This window comes from Tiliqua scincoides, chromosome 3 (assembly GCF_035046505.1).
Source record: "Tiliqua scincoides isolate rTilSci1 chromosome 3, rTilSci1.hap2, whole genome shotgun sequence".
NCBI classification, from domain to species: Eukaryota; Metazoa; Chordata; class Lepidosauria; order Squamata; family Scincidae; genus Tiliqua; species Tiliqua scincoides.
The window spans coordinates 59888889-59914381 of record NC_089823.1 but is presented as its reverse complement, the minus strand read 5'-3'; the positions used below and the strand labels follow the sequence as shown (position 1 = coordinate 59914381).

At 42.1% G+C, this 25493-nt stretch overlaps 2 protein-coding genes across 7 annotated transcripts in view; both read left to right on the top strand.

Annotated features, from left to right (window-relative positions):
• The window catches only part of SYNJ1 (synaptojanin 1), a 69156-nt gene extending 59896 nt beyond the window's left edge, over positions 1–9260 (top strand). For all 5 annotated transcript variants that reach the window (XM_066619079.1, XM_066619076.1, XM_066619073.1 and 2 more), the window contains one exon: positions 6384–9260. In XM_066619079.1, coding sequence (XP_066475176.1) covers positions 6384–7208 — 825 coding nt within the window. In that variant the 3' untranslated portion in view covers positions 7209–9260. The remainder of the gene's footprint in view (positions 1–6383) is intronic.
• A 1826-nt stretch (positions 9261–11086) lies between these two features.
• CFAP298 (cilia and flagella associated protein 298) lies at positions 11087–24068 on the top strand. 2 transcript variants are annotated; one of them, XM_066619085.1, is made up of 8 exons: positions 11087–11292; positions 13210–13350; positions 14223–14390; positions 15254–15321; positions 18493–18651; positions 20651–20782; positions 22216–22311; positions 22402–24068. In XM_066619085.1, the coding sequence occupies exons 2-8, from the start codon at positions 13212–13214 to the stop codon at positions 22510–22512; spliced, it is 873 nt and encodes a 290-aa protein (XP_066475182.1). In that variant the 5' UTR covers positions 11087–11292; positions 13210–13211; the 3' UTR covers positions 22513–24068. The 2 variants fall into 2 exon arrangements, with proteins under 2 accessions (XP_066475182.1, XP_066475181.1); XM_066619084.1 differs by lacking the exon at positions 11087–11292 and adding an exon at positions 11642–11670.
• Positions 24069–25493: the final 1425 nt, after the last annotated feature.

The following is a 25493-nucleotide window of genomic DNA, read 5'->3' as shown; positions in this document are numbered from 1 at the left end:
TATCAGCCAAGGCTGCAGGAAATGCATCTGCTGCGGATACAAGGGATTACCTATACTTGTCAGTGTGATGTGAGAGGAGTGGTAGAGGTGTTTTTACAGCTCCTAGTGGTATTGCAACAGTGTTCAGGTATATAGCTGAATGTTTATTCTGAAAGGTCACGTATAAATATCTGCTTTAAACAGTCATATTATGTTCTTTAAAGGTATCATTAAATCAGATTGTGATCACAATAGATAATCAGGCTACGCTTTTAAGTATCAGTATTCTCATCTACCCTTTTATAAATATGGAAACAGGTGAATTTTGCTGCTACATTTTATAAATTGCTCATTGATTTATGAGATTAGAAATGGTGTTGAATACCTTCTAGTCCACTGAACATTAATCTCTTTGAAGACAGTTGTCCCTCATACACTATTCTCTAATTTGCCAAGTATAAATACAGAAAGGGGTATTTGGAGTAACAGTAAATCCACTGGCAAACAGACATGGAACGTAGCAAAATGTAGTCTCTTTTGTCATGGGTTTGTTTCCGTCCTGTTCAAAAGAGCTGTAGTTTCATTCAGCTAGATCAAGCTGGACTTGCCTCAAATCTGTGGTTACAATAGATACAAAACTCAATCAATTCAAACTGCTTTATGCATTAATCACCAGTTATATTACCACCTTGCCGCCATAGTAGCATTGGAAAATGTTAGTTCAATCTGACTTGAAAACTATAAAATGTAGCTGCCTTAGACCAAAGCTGCTGTATCAAGGGTTAACTTGATCAGCCCAGATTATATCTTATTTTTCAAGGCTATTAAATTTTCAAGACAATTCATGATAAACTATTGTATAAAAAATCCAGAATAAGATTACAGGGTGGCTGTTGATATCCATAGGGGATCCATTCCTGGACTCCATGGGTGCCATTCAGGGAGAAAGGTGGAATATAATCTAATAAATAAATCATAAATAATAATAAATACCAAAACCTGTGGATAATTGAATCTGTGGGTGTGGGCCATCTGCATCCAGGAGGTGGTCTAAGGTAGTGGTGTACCTGGGGGAGCAAGGGGTGGGAATGCCCTGGGCTCCAGGCTTGGGAAAGCGGTGCCACTCCGCCATCCACCCCTGGCAGTGCGCCCCATAGCACTCAGTTGGTACGCTGTATCAGCACACAAATCTGCGGGCTATCCCCCAGAGGTGTTCTTATGGCTGGGGAAGCCATGCGCAGCCTTCCTGGCCCTCAAGAAGGCTTTTTAAGGCCTTCTGGAGGCCAAAAATCAACCCTTTCGGTTTTTAACTGAAAACCAGAAGTGACCATTTTTGGCCCTCTGAGTGCCTGGGAGACTGCACACAGCCTCCCTGGCCTTCAGAATGCCTGGGGTGGGGGACACAGTAGGCATAGGGGGTGGCACCCCTGGGGGTGTGCTCAGGCAGGGCAGTTGCCGGGATAAGTGAATCTGCAGATATGGAGGCACCCCATGTTTTAAAAATTTGCATTTAAAGAGGAACTGTTCCTGGGTTTAGTGTAAGATCTTAAAATTTGAAGAACACATGCATAATTAAGACAAGTTTTTTGTTTTTGGCATTAACTGAGTCACAGAAGTACTACTTATTGCACAGTGCAATAAGTAGTACTTCTGGGGCTCGGTTAATGCCAAAGATTGTAGAGTAGTGATTACCAAAATGTGGGTCAGAACCCACTGGTGGGTCGCAACCTTGATTTTTGGTGGGTTGCCAAAGGGTGATGGGAAAGATCAGATAACTAATTGCCTCAAATCCTAAGGCTATTCAAAAATCAGATATGGTAGCCGCTAAGTACCCTGCAAAGAGCTCAGCTCCTGCATTTTGCAAGCATGAGTAAATATAGGGAGGTAAATGTTTGACAGTCTTTCTTTTCTGGTTATTACTTATAAATAAAATATTTCTTTCTAGTTCTCCTTTTTGTCTGGTAAATCAAGGTGGATCTCATTTTAAAAACTGGGTCTCAGGCTAAAAAGTTTGGGAACCACTGCTGTAGAGTGTGCCTTATCAAAGTAACAACTGACAAGTAATTGGACCAACATACTGCTGAATTACTATCTTACACAAGTAGCCCTTAGTTTGACAAGTTGGTATTGTGATAATTCACAACAATTGTTTTGAAACCCGAAGCCCAAAAATATCAAAAGGAGCTGCTTGCATTAGGAAAATGTGACTCCAACATAACAGCTCTTCTTTACTTTAGGAATAGGGGAGGAAGAGAGTGAGCAAGAGATGTACAACATGAGCCCATGTAAATGTTTTCAGCATCGAGTCCTACTGAATTCAATAAAACTTACTCTCAAGTATGCTTTGCTTGCAAGGAGAGGCTCCTAACAGTGGCATAACTAAGGGGGTGCAGGAGGTAGCAGTTGCACCAAGCATCAAGCTTTAGGGGGGCAACAAGCTGAGCTTGATACTAGTGGCCAAAATTGTGAAAATCTTGGTATGTATGAATAATACCATCATGTTATATATCACTGGAAAGGTAATTTAATGCTGAATGCAATGAAATAAACTGCATTGGAATATCTTTATTCTATCAAAAGTTATGGCCAATTAACCATAAAATGAAAATACAACTGCCTTATGGAACCAAAAGTAGATTTTGTGAACTTAAAAATGACCTATGAATCTGATTGTTCTGAGGGGCAATGACATGTTATTGACATGTTGCAATGACATGTTATCATGATACAGTGTGAAACCAATAAGGTGTTAATATGAGTCAATCATGTCCATGTATCATAATAGTTACCCCTGCTAACTGGGTAAAAAGGCACTTTTTCAAGTGGTGCTCCTCTTATATTTAGCAGGGGGAGAATAAACATCTCTCTTTACCCCAGCATAGTGTGTCTAACCAATAAGGGGCACACTTTTTATTGATTTACTTGATTAAATTTGATTTTTTTCATGGGGGGCTACAAATCTTCTTTGATTCCAGGTAGCAGATAGATGCCTTAGCTATGCCACTGACCAAGGAAGGCAGCAGAACAAGTGGGTAGCAAGCTGCTGGGGGGAGCTGGGTTTCTCCCAAATTTCACTTTTTAAAAAGCCCGGGCATGATGTCACTTCCTGTGGTGACATCACTTCCGGGGCATCATTTTGAGCTTGGCACCCGGCTACATGATCATTAGCTACGCCACTGGCTCCTAAACAAATAACTAGTACAGTGGTTTTCAAACTTTGTGTAAAGCTTCCCCTATCCTTTTAAGGAGTGGGGAAAGGGGGGAGGCAGCAAAGCGATCCCCAGGATCACTGCTAAGGGGGTTGAGGGGTGATGCTTTTACTTACTGTGGGCTTGGGCAAGCAGCAGGAGATGCGGGGAGCCCCACACAACCCTCTGTAGGGCTCTCCAAGGCTTGGAATGTTCAAAAATAGCAAGCACAAGCCACTTCCTGGCTTCTTTTGCAAACCAGAAGTGGTTTGCCCTCAGTATTTTTAAATATTCCAAGCCTTGGGGAGCCCTGCAGAGGGCTGCATGGGGCTTCCTGCACCTTCTGCTGCATGCCCAAGGCCACAGTAACTAAAAGCTTTCCCCCTTGCTCCCCTCAGCTTAGTGATTATGGGGATTGTGTTGCTGCCCTTGCCCTGCCCCTACAAAGACTTACTTTGGGAGTAAATCTTCCAAAAAGTTTGAGAACCACTGCACTAGTGTGTTGAGCTCAAAATACATTCTTTTTCTTGTTCCCTCACACCAGTTTTGCTAGACTAAACAGACGGGGATTCATACATACCCTTCTCACCCTGCACACGATATTCCGCAGGTGTCAGTAGGGGAACCTCTTGTGCCTGGTATTGTCTCTGCCCTCCCAGCTGGGCTTAGTGCACACAGACGTTAAAGGCGCAGAAAACAATACAATAGGGGTGGGTGATGCCTGGAACTTAACTAATTGACTTGCATTATATAATAATTTCATTTTGCACCAGTTTTTTTTTCTTTTTTTGGTGACAGTTCCTTCAGGAATGGAACCTCATCATAAACCAAGGGCTACCTGTAGTTAAAATCTTCAGTAATAATTCCATACAAACACCTTATTGAGAAATTCATGGCACGTAAAATGTGTTGTATTTTTCCTCCCTATAAACATATATTTCAAATGTTAATATGTACTACTTTTGAAACATTTTACCTTGAATTTCTTCCTAATACTTTCCTTTTGATGTCTGTCTCTTTCACAAGCAGGATCAACCATCAGGGTAAAAGGTACCTGACTATTTACTAGTCTTATATGTGATCTCCATTCTTCCTCTGTTCTCCATAAATTCAAGTAGATAAGATGTATGAATAACTTTCATACATCAGCACTTGCATTAAAATCATCTGTCTACACAAATAGGCAGGCATACCATAGTGTTTTTTTTGCAGTATATTATTGACATAGTGCAACTTATTCAGCTTTATATGCTATGGCATAGTAGAGCAAGAGTTCTCAAACTGTATCATGCAAGCCCTTTACCATGTCAAGAAAACAATAGTTTGGTTGACATAGCCACTCTTCAGGCATCAAGGGCAGGGTCATGCAAGACAATAAAACAGACCACTAGAAACAGGCAAAACATTGCCCTATTCTTCCACCCTAGCATTAACAGTCAGCTCAAAAGATAAACTTAACAGCTTCTCATAGCTGTACTGGTAGATAAGAGAAAAAGGGGGAGGGCAAGAGGAATTACTGTTCAATAGCTTAGTAGTTAACATGGTGAAGATTCCAGAGCCTCGCTTACATTTCTCTAGGGTGATCTGCCTCACATTTTGAGAACTGTTGCTATAGAGAACATCTTATTTAATCATCTTTTTTTCCTCAAACTGCTTAATACTGAAACAAAATAGATATTGGGGAAAAATATAACATTATTTCATATTCTCTTTTTGTGTGAATCAGCTTTTCTGTCTTGCAAAGAAGAAATAAAAGTTGCTGTTTTAGTGCAGATAAGGAGGATGGAATTTCCAACCAATCAGTAGCTATATTGCCAAAAGATTTACAAAAGTCCAGTGGACAGCACAGGAGCTCCCACTTTCTCAGACGCCATCTTCCTTCTGTTTGAGTGAAAGTATACTCTGCCCAGTTTTATTATGAAACTAGTCTTAAATCAATGAACAACAAAAGGTTGCTATACTTCTGAGGCGATTTTCAGTTAAACTTGGAAGTAGTGAGGCTGCTGTTCTTGGACTCAGTAACTTTAAATGATGTCAAACACAGTATGTCAACCATGCTGGGCCAAACTGTATTTGAAACTTATTCTCTAATCATTGTTAATATTTCAGCAGTGACAAAATTAGCCACCATTTTTTTTAGGCTGTTTGAAGATTCAGCTTATAACTTACAAGACACAGATTTAAAACTTGGTGATATATTGGTTGTGCATAAAATGTGGTATTGGATCCATGTCTAAAACAGCTTTATGTAATAAACATCCATGCTTTTACATAAAAGCATATTTATTCAGAACTAAGGGCCACTAAGTTCATTGGAGCTTATGCTCAAGTAATGTTTAGGACTGTCTCCTGAGAAGCAAGTTCCATTGAGTCCAATGTGACTTACTCCCAGATAAGAGTACTTCAGGTAATTGCAGCCTTAATTACTTGAAGAAATGAAAATGATATATCTTAAATATGAGGGGCATCCTGATCCTAAGCATAAGGGAAACTATGATTTCCCAGAGGTCCACCTGGGCTAACTGAGGGCAGGCAGTGAGCTTACTTTCCTCCTTGCATCAGTGGTATGCAGTGGCACTGGCCTGGGGAAGGGGCATCCTTAGTCCTACTTCAGTCAGTTGAATTTGGTGAGGATTACTTCAAAGTATGCTTAGAATTGGTTTGGAAATTGAATAGAAAAAATGTTATATTTTGGCCTGATTATGAACAATAGATTAGTCACATCAGACACACTATTCTAAATTGATGTTTTAGAAATATAGGAGAAGCCATCTGAAGTTAAACTCAGAATGTTACTAACACTTTTTTCTTTCTTTCATTGTGATAAATACTCCATAGTAACTTCATCAGTTTGTGCATGACAAAGTGCAGCTACAGTTGAATCTTCATTATTTCTTTAATAATATTTCAGTTCTTTGGATGGTAAAGCACAATGTGCTTTTCCCATTAGTGATTTACCATTGTATTCAGAATGTTTACATGAAACATTGTAGCTGTATTGGTTAATAAGGAGATTCTTAAATACTGTGGTCTATTAGGTCCACTTCTGTATTTTGCCAGCAAAAAGGCAATGGAGGCTGTGGAAATAGTTCTATATAGAAAAGAAATCAGACAGGGATAAATTACAATAAGAAGTCCAAAGCTGCTTATTCTGCCAATTGAGAAATTGAATCCTTCAACCAAGTGACATGTTTGAACATTGCATTTTCTTTTCAGATTAAAGCAAATGGAGTTCATGCCATTCAGCCTGAAACACAGCTAAACAATGATTCTTTTGAAGATCTCTCCCTTCAGCTGCTTTCTTCATCCAAAATTCAGTCTTCAGTTCAAATGTCACTGGTTGCACCTTTAAACCAAAAGAAGCTGACAAAGTTGCCTTCTGCAACAGACAATTTTAATACTTTGAGCAACGTAAATTGCATGCCAGCAATGCCACTTATTCCAGTATGTAGTAAATCTGGAGAACATATGCGCAGTTCTCCAAACCCATTTGCTACTAGTCAGAATAGCACAAATCCCTTCACTGAAAAAACTATTAATGCTGGAAATCCATTTAGAACAGAAACCCAAGAATCTGAAATGACTTCATATTGTTCAACAAAAGGACCTGCTGCTTATCCTTTCCCACCTCTAAAGCCTCCCAGTCATCACAAAGGCAAACCTGCATTTTATGTTGATACATTTGAAGATGATTTTCGTTTGCAAAGTACATCTTCTATAGCTAATAATGGAAAACCAAAAGGATGGGTAACTTTTGAAGAAGATGATTTCATGTCGAAGTCACTGGATAATCTCACAGAATTAAAAAGAGCTAGTTCCATGCAAGCAGTTTCACTGAATACTGAACAAAATATATTTAGCTCTGACTCTGCCATTCACAATGATTGGAACAAAAGCTCTGATTCTTTCCACCTACTGCCAGCAAGACCACCACCTGCACCTCCTGTACCATCTAGGTCAGCCAGCACCAAATCAGCTGCAGACCCTTTCACTCCCCTGGCACCTAAAGTTTTATCAACACAAGATTTTACTGAAAGATAATTCCTTTAAAACTGGATATTGAGTTATTTACTAAATTTATCCAGGAGAATTGGGCATTGATGTAATTCTACGTGCAATAATTATTTTGTCAAATGCACTGAACCTTGTATCAAGTTACTATGTACAAACTTTTAAAGTGTGTATATATGGTAATGCACAAAGCTGATCCCACATGTGATTTTGTTGTGCCACTTCTAATAGAACACCTGCCTAACAGGCCAGGAAAGTTATGCATACCTAAAGCCCACTGACATCCATAGAATTGAAGTACAAAAGTAAGTGTTCCCTCACATTGATTTTCAGTGGAACACATAAACCATGTGCTTTCTCTGGGTAGTGCATATTAACTTTTCTGTTTCTTACAGAAAACTTAAATACTGTTTTAAGTGCCCTCCTGACTGGTAGAACCTACAGTCACTTCCATTATGTGAAAACTGGTATATTTATAAGTATTTACCAAAGAACTGCCAGAATTTAATTAGAATACTGACTGTGAGGGAAATGTCAGGAAAATAAGTTATGCCAGAGATTTATGAAAATTTATAAAAAGTGTGTTTCACATTGCTTAATTCTTTTGACTCTGTTACAGCATATGCCAGCGCATATGTATTGTTATTTTGCACATATGGAAGTTTTTGTGGCTGGTTTTAACACCACAAAAGCAAATTTAATCTAGTTTTGTTAAATTTGTTTTGAATTTTACTCATATTAAAGAACTTTCCTGTACTAGCTTCTATGAATCTTTCCTTTAAAATTATAAAGAGCAGGATCTTATAACTGAAAATATAACTTTTTGATATAAAGATCTGGGTAGTAATCTGATATCTGGTCCACGTATTTTAATTTTAATTTCTCCCTTGCATATAGCACTATATCTCAGTTTGGCTTCAACAAAACAAAAACTGTTTTCAACAGTTCCTGTACTGTTCAGTCAAGCTTTTTAGCTGTAGCACTGTCTTTTCCACAGACCAAACCTGTCATTGACATATGTAATGTTTATGGAGGCTAATTTTGTCACAATTTGCACAATGTTTTGTAAACCTGAAAATGGTTGTGTTTTGATTTTTGCTACAAATGGCATTTAACTTAAATGTAGTATTTTGGTGTCATGAAGGAAAGCCACATGTTTTTTCAACCATTTTGTTAGGCAACTTGCAAATTTCTTTAATCACTATCACAGCTATTATGTTGCTTGTTCACTTTTTCAAACAGATGAAAGATCTTTTTCAAAGACAGCCTCGCCAAATATGTTTGCTCTTTTTGACTCTATTTGCATAGTCTATGCCTTTTGTAGCATCTGTGGGTGAAGCATAGCATACTAGCATTCCAATGTATGTCAAAATAAAATTATGTTTCTAAATTATGTAATATTATCCTATTGTATTTATATGAATCCATCCCATCCAACAGTATAGAACCATTAATTACAGTTGAGTAGAGCAGTAAATACAGTGACTTCTATATTGTGCTTTTACAGGTAAGTTCATTTTAAAACAGTGGTACTATAAACTTTGTGCTTCTGTATGTGACTTAACTAGTTAAAATTCTGATTATTAACACCTATATGATCGTGCTTTGGAATAATCTTATGTTAGCAAAGCAACTGTGTTCTGGAAAGTTAGTGCAAATTATGGTTCAGTGGTCCTTGTTTAAATATTTCATTTCAATTATTACAACAATTTTTTCTATAATATATTTAAAATACAGGCCCCCAGCACCTTACTGGATTACAGAACTTGGCAGCAAAGTACCACTAAATTTGCAACAAAGTATCTATGAGAATAGGATGAATAGTTAACTATCATCATGTGTATTGCTAAAAGTAAATATAAGCAGAATCAGCATTACTATGTAAAAATGCTATGTGTTTTCATGGAGTGTGTGCCCTGTGGCAAATTGCTTGGTTAATGTGTAACAGCTTATTGCTTGTGGTACACAATATTTGACTGTATCCATTTCAAAACTACAGTATTAATCCAGTGGTCAACAATCTTCCGTACATATCCTGTGAAAATGCAGCATTGCATTAATAAACATACCTACCTTTCAGAAGTTCAGCCTCCATTTATTGATGCTGGGGAGGGGGGCATTGGCTTATTCTTGAGGCCACGGCCTCTTGAAATTATCCACTTAAAGGTATACTTCAGGTATAAAGATAAAATTCAGTTGTCCTTACTCAGACATGTTAAGCCATGGAGCTATTGTCACTTCAACACCTGTCTTTCTCAGCCCCCATCTCAGGTTAGGTGCCAGGACAGAGAAATACAGGCAATTATTACCACTGCAGATCTTGTGCAAAGATAGACCTTACCCAAAATGAAGAAACATGAAGCAGTAGCACTTTCTCACATGTAGTAGGCTTAGAGTGATCAGTTCTGGCTGTAGGCACCCTAGTGGTGCCTCTTCTTTTTACCATGAACTCACTAAGGGTCCAATCCTATCCAATTTTCCAACACCAGTGCAGTTGCAATGCAGCCCCAAGGTAAAGGAACAAATGTTCCCATAGCTTAAGGAGGCCTCTGTGACTGCTGCCCTACCACAAGATGCAGTGCATGCCCCATTGGCACAGCTGCACTGGCACTGGATAGGATTGGGCCCTAAGTGGTTTTTCTCACATCTGGTCCCCCTCTGCTATCCCCTATCATTCTGTAAAATTGGAATAATACTGTATGGAATAACGATGGTAAGAATTACAGAGGGTATATGTGAAATGTTTTGAGTGTCTAGAGCTGCATTTTCGTGCTCTAAATGTAATGGTGTTATACCTGTGGAAGATGTGAACTACTTTAGCTATGTTCTCCTTCCCTAATTAATGCCTTTGCTGCCTTCAGTGTTCTGCTGCATGGCTGGGGGTAGGTCAGAGCTCGAGCCTTGCTGAAGTCTATCACTTTGTTCAAACTCGCCCCCTCCTCTGCACTTTCTTGTCCACTTCCCCTTTCCTTTTCAAGGAGGGAGCAGCGGCCCTTGCTCCAGTGGGGAAGGGAGAGGAATTTCTTAAGAACATAAGGGCCCCACTGGCTCAAGCCAAAGACCCATCTTGTCCAGCTTCCTGTAGCTCACAGTGGCCCACCAGATGCCTCAGGGGGCACACAAGACACCTGCATCCCGATGCCCTCCCTTGCACCAGGCATTCTGAGATGGCCTAGGTCGGGGTGCTCAATAGGTGGATCGCGATCTACCGGTAGATCGCGGAGGGCCGACCCCCCCCTTCAGGTGCCTCTGGGAGGAAACGCTGGGAGTAAGGCCCATTGTACTCAATGGGGCTTACTCCCAGGTAAGTGTGGCTAGGATTGCAGCCTCACAGCCTAATCCTAGGCATGTCTACCCAGGAGTAAGTCCTGTTATACTCAGTGGGGCTCAAGGTACACCAACATACATTGTACACATAAATGTTATATGTTATGATGGCGCGAACATTGTAAAAAAAACTCTGGTAGATCTCCGGGCCTTGCTGGGTTTCAAAGTAGCTCTTGAGCCAAAAAAGTGTGAGCACCCCTGGCCTAGGTGGTTACACAGGCCCCACATGGCTTGTAACTTGTGATGGACTCTACCTCCAGCAATTTGCCGTTCCCCTCTTAAAGGCATCCAGGCCAGAGGCAGTCACCACATCCTGTGGCAAGGAGCTCCACAGACCAACCACACGCTGAGGCAAGACCTATGTTCTTCTGCCTGTCCCAACTCGACTGCGGTGGCTGTCCCCCGGTCCTGGCGTTCCTTGGGCTGCCCTGAAGCCCAGTCTTCTGCACGTCTGCTCAGAAGTCAGCCCCATTCGAGTCAACGGGGCTCACTCCCAGCTAAGCGAGGGCGGGAGTACTGCGCAGCGCGGCACAGGCGCCTTCGCGTCGGCCGCGTCACCAGAGGCCGCAGAGCCCCCGTTCCTCAGAGGACGGAGAAGGGGCTACGGGGGCGGCTGCAGCGCCTCGCAGCGTTCGCGTCACTCTCCTCGCAGAGGAAGCTGGCCCTTTAAGAAGGCAGCATCGCTTCGCCGCCCCCACCGGCGTGTGTTTGTGGCTGCGTTGCCGGGGACACCGAAGGAAGCACTTCCTGGGTCGCGGAAGAGGTCCCGACGGCGCTGGGCGTTCAGGTGAGGGGCTCTCCTGAGGCCCACCCGCTGCTGAAGGTTTATGGGGGACGGCCTCTCGGTGGCCGTTGGTTTCCATGGATACGAGATGGATATATCCCCACTCGCCACTGGAGTCCTGGGAAAGGATGGCTGGGGAGGAGGCAGGTGAGGCAGAGCCTCCCCACTGGAGTCCTGGGAAAGGATGGCTGGGGGGGGGAGGCAGGTGAGGCAGAGCCTCCCCACTGGAGTCCTGGGAAAGGATGGCTGGTGGGGGGGGGAGGCAGGTGAGGCAGAGCCTCCTCACTGGAGTCCTGGGAAAGAATGGCTGGGGGGGAGGCAGGTGAGGCAGAGCCTCCCCACTGGAGTCCTGGGAAAGGATGGCTGGTGGGGGGGAGGCAGGTGAAGCAGAGCCTCCCCACTGGAGTCCTGGGAAAGGATGGCTGGGGGGGAGGCAGGTGAGGCAGAGCCTCCCCACTGGAGTCCTGGGAAAGGATGGCTGGTGGGGGGGGAGGCAGGTGAGGCAGAGCCTCCTCACTGGAGTCCTGGGAAAGAATGGCTGGGGGGGAGGCAGGTGAGGCAGAGCCTCCCCACTGGAGTCCTGGGAAAGGATGGCTGGTGGGGGGGGAGGCAGGTGAAGCAGAGCCTCCCCACTGGAGTCCTGGGAAAGGATGGCTGGGGGGGAGGCAGGTGAGGCAGAGCCTCCCCACTGGAGTCCTGGGAAAGGATGGCTGGTGGGGGGGGGAGGCAGGTGAGGCAGAGCCTCCTCACTGGAGTCCTGGGAAAGAATGGCTGGGGGGGAGGCAGGTGAGGCAGAGCCTCCCCACTGGAGTCCTGGGAAAGGATGGCTGGTGGGGGGGGAGGCAGGTGAAGCAGAGCCTCCCCACTGGAGTCCTGGGAAAGGATGGCTGGGGGGGAGGCAGGTGAGGCAGAGCCTCCCCACTGGAGTCCTTTGTTAAGCACCACTGCAGTATGAGGTGCTCAAGCACCCCCAACCCTCGCGCTCTGTACTCCCCACATGCTCTGTGCGTGGGTTGTGGGTGCTTGTACATATCACACGGTGGTGGCACTTTACAGAACACTCCAGTGGGGGATTCTCTGCCTCACCCGCCTCCCCCCACCCCAGCCATCCTTCCCAAGGACTCCAGTGGGGAGGCTCTGTCTCACCCAGGGCCTCTGAAAGGAATTTTATCAGGGGGTACAAAGTTTCTTGTGGGCCCCGTCCCAGGGGTAAAACAGCGTGGGGGAGAGTGGTGACAGAGATTGGCAGAACAGGGGCAGGGAGAAGCAAAACAGGGCAGAGGATGGTGGTGGCTGCTAGAAAAGTCTTTGGAGCCTAGATCTACTGAGGTTCCCAATACAGAATCCAGGTTGCCTACCTGTATAGCATCAGCAGCTGGATACAGTAATATGGAAAACCAAACACACTGTTTGGTCTCTCTAAAATCCTTTAACTATAGAAAATAATTGTGAAAAATTAATGTCATCAAATTTAGGCTCACGCTAGAAAGGAAAGTGTCCTCTGTGCACCAAAATGTATTTCTGCAGCTGTAACCCTGTAGCTGTATCCCTAGACACTCCTTCATGGTAAGTGGACCCACAAACCAAAGAGCAGACCAGTTTACTCCCAGATTTGACACAATGGTGTCATGTATGCGTTCCTCGGCCGGATGCTTATGGTTTGCAGCAGCTCACAGCATCCTATGTGGGAAGTGAGTCCAGCTGAAATTGGAAAATGTAAGATCCCAGGAAATTTCTGGATCCCCTCCTTTGGCTCCTGGGCCTGGCTGCAGATTACCCCTTTATCCTTTTCATGGGCTCTGGCCTCACCTACCTCCCCACCCACTGCACATCCTTGAATCTTGGTCGTATTTGGTTGCTTTGCCTTTTTTTCCTTTCCAATCCATGGTGACATCCCCCCTTCTGCTTGTATCTTTGCAGAAATGGTACTGCTCCATGTGAAGCACGATGATGAAAGCCAGTTTCTGCTGGACACAACGGGCAACATTTCCATTGAAGATTTAACAAGGGAAATTACCAGAATATACAATGGAAGACTCAAAGTTCATCGTGTCTGTGCAGGTGCTAAATCTGTCACATTTACTATGAATTAAGTTGCTTTACTCCCCTCCCCCCAACTTTTCTGAAGAAATAAGTATTTTCCTTCTCAGTCCCCCAAGTAGCATACTGGATGTCAAAATATTGCATATTCAGTGGTGGACCTGCCATTAAGTGAAAAGGGCAACTGCTCCAGGCGCAGAGCCTCACGTGCCTCTAGGACTGTGTGGAAACTTCACTGAGACTCCCGACACGGTCGGTTTCCCGGAAGCACAGTTTTAAGAGTGCAGGGAAGCCTCAGGAGGCTTCCTTGGTGTGTCCTAGAGTTGCGTGATGCTTTGTTTCACTCCAGGTGAGTGGAGGGGCGGATTTGTATACAGGGGGCAGCGGCAGTATCCCACGGGGAAGCCGCTGCAAACCTTTGCTCCAGGGCTGGGGAGGTCTGCCACTGCACACATTACTCCTTATGTTGTGTTTCACTTTTCATATGGCATGATTGTAAGAAGACCAGTATGCCAAGGTAGTGGGTCAGACTATCTTGGATAAGGATTCTTCTGGCTGCTGGTGAAAATTCTCACTTTTTAGCTGTTTACAGTCTTGGGGTGATCTGCGGAGGTGTCCGCAGGGCTCCCCACACATCCTGGAGGTCAGCACTTGCTACTGTGTAAGTATTAATAACCCCCTCTGGCTCCTACAACAGTGTGATCCAGGAGATTGTGTTGCTGCCGTCCCCTGCCCCTACAAAGACTTACTGCACTCTGAGTAGGACTTTGGGAACCACTGCCATAATAGCATTTAATATCTGCTAGTTCTGGTGTTTGGAAATCTCTGGACTAATACTGCAAAGGTGCCTAACAAAAATTAGCCTTTCATGTCATCCTCTGATCTTTATACAGAAATGGAAACTCTGGCTGAACATGGCATTTTCTTACCGCCTAACATGCAAGGGCTAACTGATGAGCAAATTGAAGAACTGAAGCTAAAGGATGCATGGGCAGAAAAATGTATTCCAAGTGGTGGAAGTGTTTTTAAAAAAGATGAAGTGGGACGAAGAAATGGTCATGGTAAATATAATTTAGGCTACAATCCTATGCACACCTTGCTGAGAGTAAGCCCCATTGAACATGATGGACTTACTTCTGCTTAGCCATGCATAGGATTGTACTGTTAAGCATCCTCACATGAGCAGAGTGCTCCTTCTGGTGATGGGGGGAGGTTGTGACAGTGGAACTATACAGTACTCTGCTGAAAGATGAGATGCAACCAACTGAACGTAACTTATTAAATGTACAAATTAGCATTTAATGCAATCCCATTAATGTGAAGGTTCTGACCATAAATGTTTCAGGGATGGGCTATAGCTCTGCAGCACAGCATGTACATTGCTTTATATAAGGTCCTAAGTTCAGTCCTTGGCATCTCTAGTTACAGAGCTGGGGAAAAAACTTTGTTTAAAACTGCTTAAGTTGCCAATACTAGGCTGATGGACCATAGATCTTTTCTCTAAAAGTCACAGATTTATAGAAAATAAAGTTACTTTGCGTAACAATACAAAGTAAAACTTTTATCAAGGAAATAAAATTTATTTGACTGTTGGAAAGCATTGGCTTTATTTTGCAGGGAATTTAGAATAATATCAGTATTGATAAAGGAACCAAACCTATTCAACTTTCCAGTGCTGATGCAGCTGTGCCAACGGAGTGTGTGCTGCACCTTGTGGTGGAGGGGTAGTCACAGAGGCTCAAGGAAGCCATTCCTTACAAACATTATCTTACCTTGGGGCTTGAACTGTGACTGCATCAGTGCCGGAAGATTGGATTGGTTGGGCCCTCAGCCTGCTTTGTGTGAAATAGTGGTTATATTGTTTATTTTATAAAACTAGCATGTTTCTGTAATATGGTATTAAATGTGCATTGCTTATTTTAAGCTCCAAATGAAAAAATGAAGCACGTTTTAAAAGCAACAGTAGAAGAAGCGAAGGCACTTGTATCGAAGGTAAGATATTCTAATAAGAATATTAGTATGAATTATGAGGTGGAGGAAAAAGAAAAGTCCTTCATGGGTTACAAGCCATGATGACTATATTCAACCCCCTGGTTTTAGAGGTAGACTATCTCTGAATGGTATATGCAAGAGAGGATACGGGTTACCATGTTGTCGTATGTGCTCCGTTAGGCATCTGGTGGGCCACCATGAGATACAGGAAGCTGGACTAGATGGGCCCTTGGTCTGATCCAGCAGGGTTCTTCTTATGTTCATATGAAACATTTAATTGATTTTTTTTCTTTGAAAATAATTATGAATGTTGCACAGCACATCTGTTTTATCAAAAACAGCTAATTAAGTAGTAGTGTGATTTACATATTAAAAAGAGTCCCTCCAGGAATAATAAGGCGTCTGGACCAAGAAAGAAAGAAATCTTCAGGAGAGGGTGTGATTTTGCTCTATGAACATTCATAACAGTTTGGCATTGTAAGCCATCCCAGAATATCGTCTCATGGCTTGACAGTACGATTGTTGTCCTGAAATGTCTTTAATGCGCAAACCTTTCACAGAATATTTGGCCCACCGTATCGAGCAATGCATATTTTCACAGTACAATTTTCTGCATGCTTACTTTGAAGTCAGTTCCAAAGTGTTAAGTGAGGCTTGCTCTCAGTTTGTGTGTATAGGACTGCAGACACTGTTTCTTTGGAATATCAAATCGCCTGTTGGGACAAAAACAGTTTCCACTATTGGTGTTATAGACACGTCCCGGTATCTGCGGGGGATAGCTATGGATGGATAATGGGAACTCCTGATATAGGGGATGCCCAATCATGCATTCCATTAACTTGTTTGAGAAACTAACCCCACAAAAAAGTCTTCCTTAAACCAAGTTGCTATAAGCTTACAAACTCATAGTAACCTTCAAGCTGCTTTCCAGCGGCCTGGTCACTTGAAAAAACTAAAGCAAGGTTAATAGGAAGTAGAACTTAACCGTCTCTTGTTAACCGTCTAGTTTTTTTTTTAACATCCAGGCTGCCAGGAGGCAACCTGAAGGTCGCTATGAGTTTGTAAGGTTATAGCAACCTGGTTTGAGGAAGACTTTTTCACTGGGGCAAATCTTTAAACAAGCGAATGGACTTACAGGGTGGGGGCACCTGTGGATAATTGAAACCCCAGAGGCAGGATCCACAGATACGGGGGTGTATTTTGTTGTCAAAGTAGCATACCCAGTTGCATGTCAGGTGAGTATGTGTGTAAGTGAATTTTTACTGATAACTAGCTATAGCGAGCTGTCAGTTTGTTTTGAGCATCAGCAAAGTAGAGTCAGAACTCTTCCCTCCTAGGTGCCATTTTCTCATTTCTCCTCCAAACTGCTATTTGTCCAATAGAAGGAAAAGAAAATACAAGTATTGTCCACAAGGCGTCTCTCTTGTCCTAGAATCCTCTTCATATACCATTTTGAAAATTTCCTTGGGAAAGAAGACTACTAAAATGTAAAATAGAAATGTGCCTGAACACCTCCTTCATAGAAATCAGTGGGACTTTTAACAAACTGAACTCTGAGTGGATCATGCTTTTGGCTTCACCAATACAGAGCGTAACTTTCAAATTTTAGTTTTTTGGAAAGAACTGTAAATGCTACAGGAGGTGGTGGGGCAGTAATCAGCCACACACCCTGTGCACTCAAATAGATTGGAAGACAAAGGCAAGCCATGACAAGCTTTCCTAGTTGTCATTGCTTTGTCCCATCCTAGCCTTTGGTGGGACCAGGAGGGGATCAGTCACTGCCACCAGTGATACTTTTTTTTTTAAAGTTTTCTCTCAAACCTTTCATATACAGTTCCACAGAATTGAAGCTGCCTGTGGGAAAATTGAGCTGGCTTCCCTGGCCCATGCTTGCTTACTGCTCTGCTTGCATACATGCAGACGCTCACTAAAGAGAAATAGGCAACATCAAGTATCTGAGATTAGAGTCAAAATGCAATAAAATCCTCATGCATCCTCAATCCTCTGAAATGAACCTGTTCAGAATGCCCTTATACCTATTGCAGTTCCATTATTCACTTCCTTGTTCAGAGTGGTGTGTCAGCAAATGAGCAGTTAACTATGATGTCACTAAAACTAAACACTTGCGTCTGCAAGTCAACCACTTCTTTTTCTGGGGTTTTGTGAAAATTTTCTATTGCTAATCCAAAGGTGATAAAACCAAGCCCAGTTCTCCATGCCTACCCTAAGCTAGGCAGTCTTGACCAAAAGGTTAGATGCTGGCTAACCACAGTGGAACACCAGGAGATCCTTCCTGGCCTGTTGCTCCACAGATATCAGCCACACTAGCACTGGGAATACATATCCTGGCTAACACTTCCAGAAGATATGAGGATTACAGTGGTCAGAACAGGGAAACTGTGTATGCTGCTTAACCAAGCCAGCATCATTTTAACACAAAGGTATTTGTAGACAGCTGAAGGGTCTCTAATCACCACATAATTCAAAATAAGAGAGTTTACATCCACTTGTCACAAACCTGTACGTATCTGCCTGCCTGGCCCCCAAAATCTGCATCAGGGGCCCTGCAGTCTTGCCCACCACTGAGAAATCTATATGGTCAGAACAAGAGAAGGTCTTCTTCGTGGTGGTCTCGCTCTTGTGGAACTCTCTTCTCAGAAAGACTCATGTAGCTCCCAAAATTGTGGTTTTTAGGAATACATTAAAAACATTTGTACTTGACAAGGCCTTCACATATCTGTAACTGGTTTTTAAAAAAATATTTTGATTGTAATGCTGTTGTTTTAGCTTGTATAAATATTGTTTTAATTTGTGTTTATGATTGTCAGTTAAGATTGTTGGTGTTCTGTAAACCATTTTGAACTCTTAGAAAAGCAATCTAAAAATTGAGTGAGTACATAAATATCTGTCACAAATCTTCTGAATTAAAGAGTTGATGAGAGATCTCATTTCTACCTAGCCAACATAAATAGTTATAGTATATATACACTGAGGGAAATATCTGCATGCGGTGCTCCATGCATCAGGAAGAAAGCTAAATGAGGCATTCCCTGTCACTTGGCTTTACTTAAATGTCATGTTGATTTTTGTTGTTGATTGAATGGAAAGCATTCTTTCCCTTGTGCTTTGTTAGTATATCAAACTAAACAATGGCTTCTGTCTGTATTGCAGAAACAACTTCAAGCCAATGTGTGTGTTAATATGGATATGGTGAAAGATGCTCTAGACCAGCTCCGAGGAGCTGTAATGATTGTTTATCCAATGGGACTACCTCCATATGACCCAATTAGAATGGAGTTTGAAGATAAAGAAGACCTGTCAGGAACTCATGTAATATTTTACTTGGGTTACATGGCCTGTAGCTTTAAAAATGTTTCTCTTTCTGGAACGAAGGGTTGGGGCTTTGTGGAATATGGATTTATTTTATTGTTCATATATTTATTTGATTTACCACCTGCTCCACACCAAAGGTTCTGAATGGCTTATGCAACTATATACAACTTACATTTTAAAAAGAAAAATGATCTATCCCTGGCAAGTGTCTCTACTGGGAGGGAGAAAGAAGCTGCCTCCAGCTCTCTTCTGATCAGTGACTGGAGCCAAAGTGTTCTTCACTTTTTCTCTCTAGCCACAGGGTAACTGACAACTGATGCAGAGTTCATTTTGGAAAGGAATCATTCCATACTAATGATTTCAAGTTTGGAAAAAGTCTGCAAGCTAATGTAAATAGTTTAGTTGAGCATGAATCATTTGACTTATTTTTAGGATAAGTCAGAGCCCAATCCTTTGCTCGGTGGCACGGCTCCTTGCTGCTGAGCACAGTTGCAAACGTGCCGTAAGGCACATTTGCAAGGCTTACCGCTGGGCTCCCGCCGGTGCTAACCCAGCACCAGCCAGTGCTGGGCTAGCACAGGGCAGTCACCCAGCTTCTGCAGTTCGGCGGTCTCTCCAAGAGACATTGGGTGCTGGGATATTTAGGACAGACAAAAAAAAATATTTCTTTACCCAGCACTTAATTAGTCTGTGGAACTCCTTGCCAAAGGTTGTGGTGATGCCATCTGGCCTAGATGCCTTTACAAAAGGGATTGGACAGATTTCTGGAGGCAAAGTCCATCATGGATTATAAGCCATGATGAACATGTGCAACCTCTTGATTTTAGAAGTAGACTACCTCAGAATACCAGAGGCAAGGGAGTGACACCAGGATGCAGGTGTCTTGTGTGCTCCCTAAGGTATCTGGTGAGCAACTGTGAGATAAGGAAGATGGACTAGATGGGCCTTTGGTGTGATCCAGTGGGGCTCTTCTTATGTTCTTGATTTAAGAATTTGAATGCAAATGTACTTTAAGCCATCTATTTCAATAAAGTTAATCCTATTTCAGCCCTATAAAAGCTAGTTATGAGGCTCATGTGGATTTTTGGAAATAATGAAGGACAGCATTTTTCAAACTATGGGTTGTGTGAGTCACACTCCAATTTTTGGTGGGTCACATAATGCCACCCACTGCCCCACCGAAATGTCCAGGTTGCAGAGCTTTTGCTTCTTTTTTTAAACATGCGCAGTGGTCTTCAGCCTGCTTCTGGTCTTGTCACGAGAAACTCACTTATCAGCAAGAACATAAAGAGAGGAGGCCTGGAATGGGCTGAAGACTGCTGCACAGAGGCTTTAGTGATGGACTTTTCATGTTTTAAAAAAATGCAGAAGCTCAGCCACCCAGAAGTTTTGGTGATAATGTCATCAAGTCAGAACTTCTAGGTTGCCAAGCACCATGTTGAAGGTGGGTCACTGGGTGGGAAAGTGTGAGAACAACGGAAGTGATTAAAATCATTCCTCACTTTACTGAATAAAATCAAAATACCTTTCTGTTCAAAGATGTGAGCAATTATTCAGAATTGTCTTTCTCTTCATATATCCACAAGGTTCTTAACACAATCGTTATTGAGGCTGCCAACCAATGAAAGAATGTAACCTGCTCCATTTTGATCTCATTTAAAAGGGGAAACAGGTGATGCCACCCCTTTCTGTCCATGGAAGTATTCCCCATCAATACTTGATTGTGCATGCCCTCTCTTCTTTGAAGGGTTTGCCAGCCCTGTGATTCTGCCCTTTAAAATAAAATGAGAAAAACTGACTTTCCTGTAGGGTTCCTCTTCTCCTTCCATTTTTTCCAGTTGAAACATTCACTGATCAGGAAGGCACAGTGCTGGGGGAAGCACCGTGTGAAAACTGTCCCCATTACTCTCCCAGATAGTCATTACTGTCTCTGCACAAGCCCTTTGTATCTTTGCTGCTGTTAGTTCCATACACTTTATGCCTTTATCTGTCACAGGCTTCCCTTGAAGTCATTGAGGAACCAGAGGCGCAATTGTGGTGGGCAGCAAAGGAACTGAAAAAGACTAGCCAACTTTCTGACTATGTGGGCAAAAATGAGAAAACCAAAATTATTGTGAAGATACAAAAAGTAAGTACTAAGCTTTTAACTTGAATTTGCACTGGCTGCAGTTCTGAACAGTTACCTGGGAGTAAGCTCCATTGGATAAAATAGAACTTACTTCTAAGTAAATGTGTAGTTTTGTGCGTAAGACTGTTGTTTGGTTGTTGCATTTCTCTCATTTGGAGGCACAATGCAAGAATTGCATATATACAGTAAGGCACATGCAACAGTTTTTACTAGAACTGCTCACTTTTGCATATATATCTGTAGTTTTCTGCATACTGCGTCTGAAATTGATGTTGAAATTTGCCTGTGGCTTTTTGAGTAGATTACAAGGTAACTGCAAGAAAACACTCTGTATGAAGGTGTAGAGCTGTAGTTAGATAATTTCTTCTGCAAGTGAAGACTATTTTTCTGATAATTACTGGTACACATTGCTTATGAAAGGGCTTATGCACCCACCCACAGAAGTGCATATGTATGGTTTTTTTCCCTTCTGGATCTTGATCTTCATCTCATACAGGTTGAGACTAATTATTCAAGTGGGTTCCGTTCCAAGCACTCAAGTGGATGGCAAAAAACGCACTATAGCAAATCAATTTAAAAAACAAGTTTCTTTGCTCCAGTGATTTAAAAGCAGCCTTGCTGACCTTTTAACTCTAAGATAAGAGTCATTAAGAAGACAATCCATCAACCAGTCCTCTTCCAAGAGCTTAGAAAGCTTCACTCAGCCCCTCCCTTCACCAATGCAAAGTGATCACCTTTCTTTCACCTGCTCAGGGGGAAGGGAGGGTTCCCTGGAGAGAGAAGGATTGATGGATTGTCAGCCAGCTGCCTCTCTCTCTCATTAAGGAGGCTATTGTTAAAGGGCTGTTCAGTTTTTTAAACTGATTTTAAAGGGATGCATTTTTCCCCTTCTCCAGGGATCAGCACATTCCTTCTCATTTGCAGGGGCCATTTGTGTTGAGTCAAATCCGTGTATAAAAAATCCGTGTATAAATAGGCTGGACCTGTATTAGCAAAATGCCCATCTTTAGAACAGATGAGGTATATGTGGAGAGCATGCATAGTACTTGGACTTGGGGTCCATGAGACATGTTGCACTCTCCTATGAGATTCCTGTCATTTAGAGCCTGGCATCTAGCTAGATGTTGCATGTCCCCAGTGCAATACATGATGTTTTCTCTTCCCCATAGGAGGCAATCCTTCACATAAGTAGAAAATGGGGTAGTGTACACAGGGAGATAACTGTAGTGGTGGCTAAGCAACTCTCTGCCCTGGGAATTAAGCCTGCACCTATCTGCATAGTTCCATCTCAAGTTCTTTTTTTTTTTTTTGTCGCACTAGAGCATGACAGAATGCCAAGAACATTTACTATGTATCAAGCTTCTTGCAGCATTGTTCAGTTATCAAGGCTGTAGCAGAATAATATTTTATCAATTTCTTCTTTCATTCTCCAGAAAGGACAGGGAGCCCCAGCTCGTGAACCTGTCATAAGTAATGAAGATCAGAAACAGTTGATGCTTTTTTATCATAGAAGGCAAGAGGAACTCAAGGTATCAAGTGTTATTGAAGTAGCTTATGATGGTGAAGCCTGTGCAGCTAAGTGTTTTTGCAATCTCTAACACAGCTTCTTTCTCTTTCAGAAATTAGAAGAAAATGATGATGATTCATTTTTAGATTCTGAATGGGCTGACAGTCATGCCCTGAAAAGACAATTTCATGGTGTAAAGGACATTAAATGGAGACCAAGATGAAGCTATTTATTCAGATGTTTCTCTTTTTAAAGTTAAATTGGCCCATCAAGAACTTAAATGCAAACCTGTGCCTTATAATTTGTGTGAAATATTCAGTTCTAATTCTGTTGAAGAGATTCATTCATTTAAGTTTGGTTCAAACTCTTGTGCCCAGACTGTGCCTTAGCAGTAGAAGAGGAGCAGAAGAGATTGTATTGCATTTGCCAATATACATAGTTTAATAGGCTTACAGACTGAATGTTTATATCTTTACATCAGTTAAATAGGTTGGTTCTCATTCTTCATTCTTCCCATATTTCCACTGTTAGCATAGTTATTTAATATTGTATAATAAACTTTAGATATTATTTAATGTAAGTTAGCATCTCATTTTTTCAGCATCACATTGTATGGACCATGTTTGCATTCGGTCAATTTAAAATTTGTACTGAATAACAGCTAACAAACTTCATGATCAGCTATCTAGGCCAACTTTACCACATTAGAGAGCTGAACAGCCATTGAACCTGCAATAGCTTTAGCATGTTCAGAGTTCATTTTTAGAGTTCAGTGATACATTGCCTTCATAATAGGATATTAATAAAAATATGGCTTTAAAATGCAACCCTTTGAACGGCCCAGCACACCAAGAGCTAAATAAGAGTATCATCATGCTATGACTGAATTGCATTGTGCCTAGCTTGCCAGCAACCATCTGCCCCCTTCCTGAACATGTAGGAGCCCAAGTTTTTGCGCTGAGACTTCTTCTGCCCAGTGTACATGAAGAATCTGCATGACCACAGCCTAGCAATCTGAACTGACATACTGTGGTCTGTGCAGGGAAGATGTACAGCCAGTGTCCTGTCGTCATTTGGCAACTAAGTGGGTGCTAGTGAGGCCTTGTTCTCCCACTTCCTCATAGATATCCCAATAATCTGAGCAGCCAGTGATTACATTGTATAGTGCTAGTTTCTAAGACACATTGGCCAGCCTACCTGTGTTCTCAAAGTGATGAGAACATGGAAAGCTGCCTTATAGTGATTCAAGCCATTGGTCCATCTCACTCAGTATTGTCTACACTGGCTGGCAGCAGTTTTCCAGGCTTTCAAACAGGAGTCTTTCCTTGTTCTTTCTGTCAGGAGTTGAACCTTGCAGTCAACAGCCCTTTTTACTGTATGCTTCAGGAGACACAGAATGTCAACCAATTTTTTAAAAAATACTTTGTGTTCCATAAACTTAGAATATTATTTGGAACAAATTCTTCCTATATTTAGAAGGATGAACCCTAAAGAAAGAAATGTATACCCAAAGAAACCCAAAGAAATGTATATTTGGACTCAAGAGATTGTGGAGTTTCATGGCAATAAAGGCCTTTGTTTACTTTTGTCATAAATGGAAGAAGAGAAAAATTTGAAGATTGGTATCTGTGGTAAGATTCTTCCCAGATGGTTTTGATCAGTCTTAATGGCTGCCTGAAAAAATACAAACAATTACAAATAATGCTTTCATTTTAAATTATTATTTTGCATAGCTATGTTGGCTTGGAAGAAATAGCAAATATTAAACGCTGCTTTGGAGCTATTTTGTTCTTGACTCTTCATAATAGTTCCAAAGTGTCCTGCAAAGAGAATTCTCAACAACGTACAAAGAATTGAGCCATTAATTATACCCACAAAGCTCTGCTGTTTCCAGCACTTGGAGAGCATAATGCAGTTTGTGAGGAGCTGCCAGTCTTATTCCAAGTGCACTTGTCCACTGCGTTTTGCTGTGTGATTGGTAGTTGTGGTATTACCAACATTTCCACCTTCCATGTAACAGTGCCATTTTGAGCACAGTTGACAACTTATATATTGTTGTTAAAAATATATACCACTTTTCAACCAAAAAAGTTCACAAAGCTATTTACAGAGAAAAACAACCAAATGGTACCCTGTCGGAAAAGAACTTAATCTAAAAAGCTGCAGAAGAAAAATCAGCAAGCAACCACTAAAAAAGATCCTGTGCTGGGATAACAGGGCTGGCCCGTCCATGAGGCCAACTGAGATTGTTGCCTCAGGAAGCAGATTGGTGGGAGGTCACTACCCACTCATCTTCACTTTCTCTTCTTCCTTCTCCCTTGAATTGACAAAGGAAGGGAAGGATGGAGCAGAAGAGGAAATGCTAGATCCCTGGACACCAGCCACCTGTCAGACCACAAACATGACAAACCAAACAGTGGTGGGATGCTCCAAAGCATGCTTTTCTGTGCTCGAAAAACCCTCCCATCCACCATGAGCCTCTTACTGGTGTTTGTTGTGTCACATTTGGCCTCCCAACCCAGAAGTAACTGGCAATTATGTTATCGCAAGCTACTTCTGGTGGTACTTCGAATAGGTGGACCATGTGAAGTGGTATGGCAGAAGACAAACATTGAAAACACTGCTGGAGTATTGGAGTAGCCAACTTCTAGCACTTCCTCTGTCTCTTCCAATCTAGCAAGTGGGAGAAACAGAGATATCACGAGATTGGAGGGGGGGGAGCCTAGCATTTAATATTCTGCCTCAGGCACTGGTTGGTCATGGGCTAGCCCTGTTCTTTGAAATACTCTGCTCTGTGCACTAGCTGAAAATTCTGTGACAAATGCACACTATTAAGCAACTCATGGCTAAAAAAAAAAGCCACAACAGACCACCCAAACTAAAACTAAACTAAAACTGACAAGAGTTATTGTGTTTCTTTACGATAAGACTCCTGACTGTCAGCTTCAAGGACATGACTTGCCTTTCATTGCACACCAGCAAGTACATGCTGTACCATGGTAACGTTTTTGGAACTTGGAATGAGGAAGTTGATAGAAAAACTAGGAAAGTTGGCACTTCCTCCAGAAGGGGGAAAAAAACCCTTACAATTACTTTCTTAGTCCAAGATTAAGTTTGCACAAGAAAAAAAACCACAACTTTGCAAAGAAACATAAATAATACACCCAGGTATAATTAAGAACTTAAAACAAGTATTTCCCATTC

What these genes read in the sequence shown, in the direction of transcription:
- CFAP298 (XM_066619084.1), top strand. Translation starts at nt 11,649, where the DNA reads ATGGCTGGTGGGGGGGAGGCAG. An exon ending in CGAAGGCACTTGTATCGAAG is followed by an intron (nt 15,322 to 18,492) that starts GTAAGATATTCT and finishes TCTGTATTGCAG; the next exon opens with AAACAACTTCAAGCCAATGT. An exon ending in TTATTGTGAAGATACAAAAA is followed by an intron (nt 20,783 to 22,215) that starts GTAAGTACTAAG and finishes TTCATTCTCCAG; the next exon opens with AAAGGACAGGGAGCCCCAGC.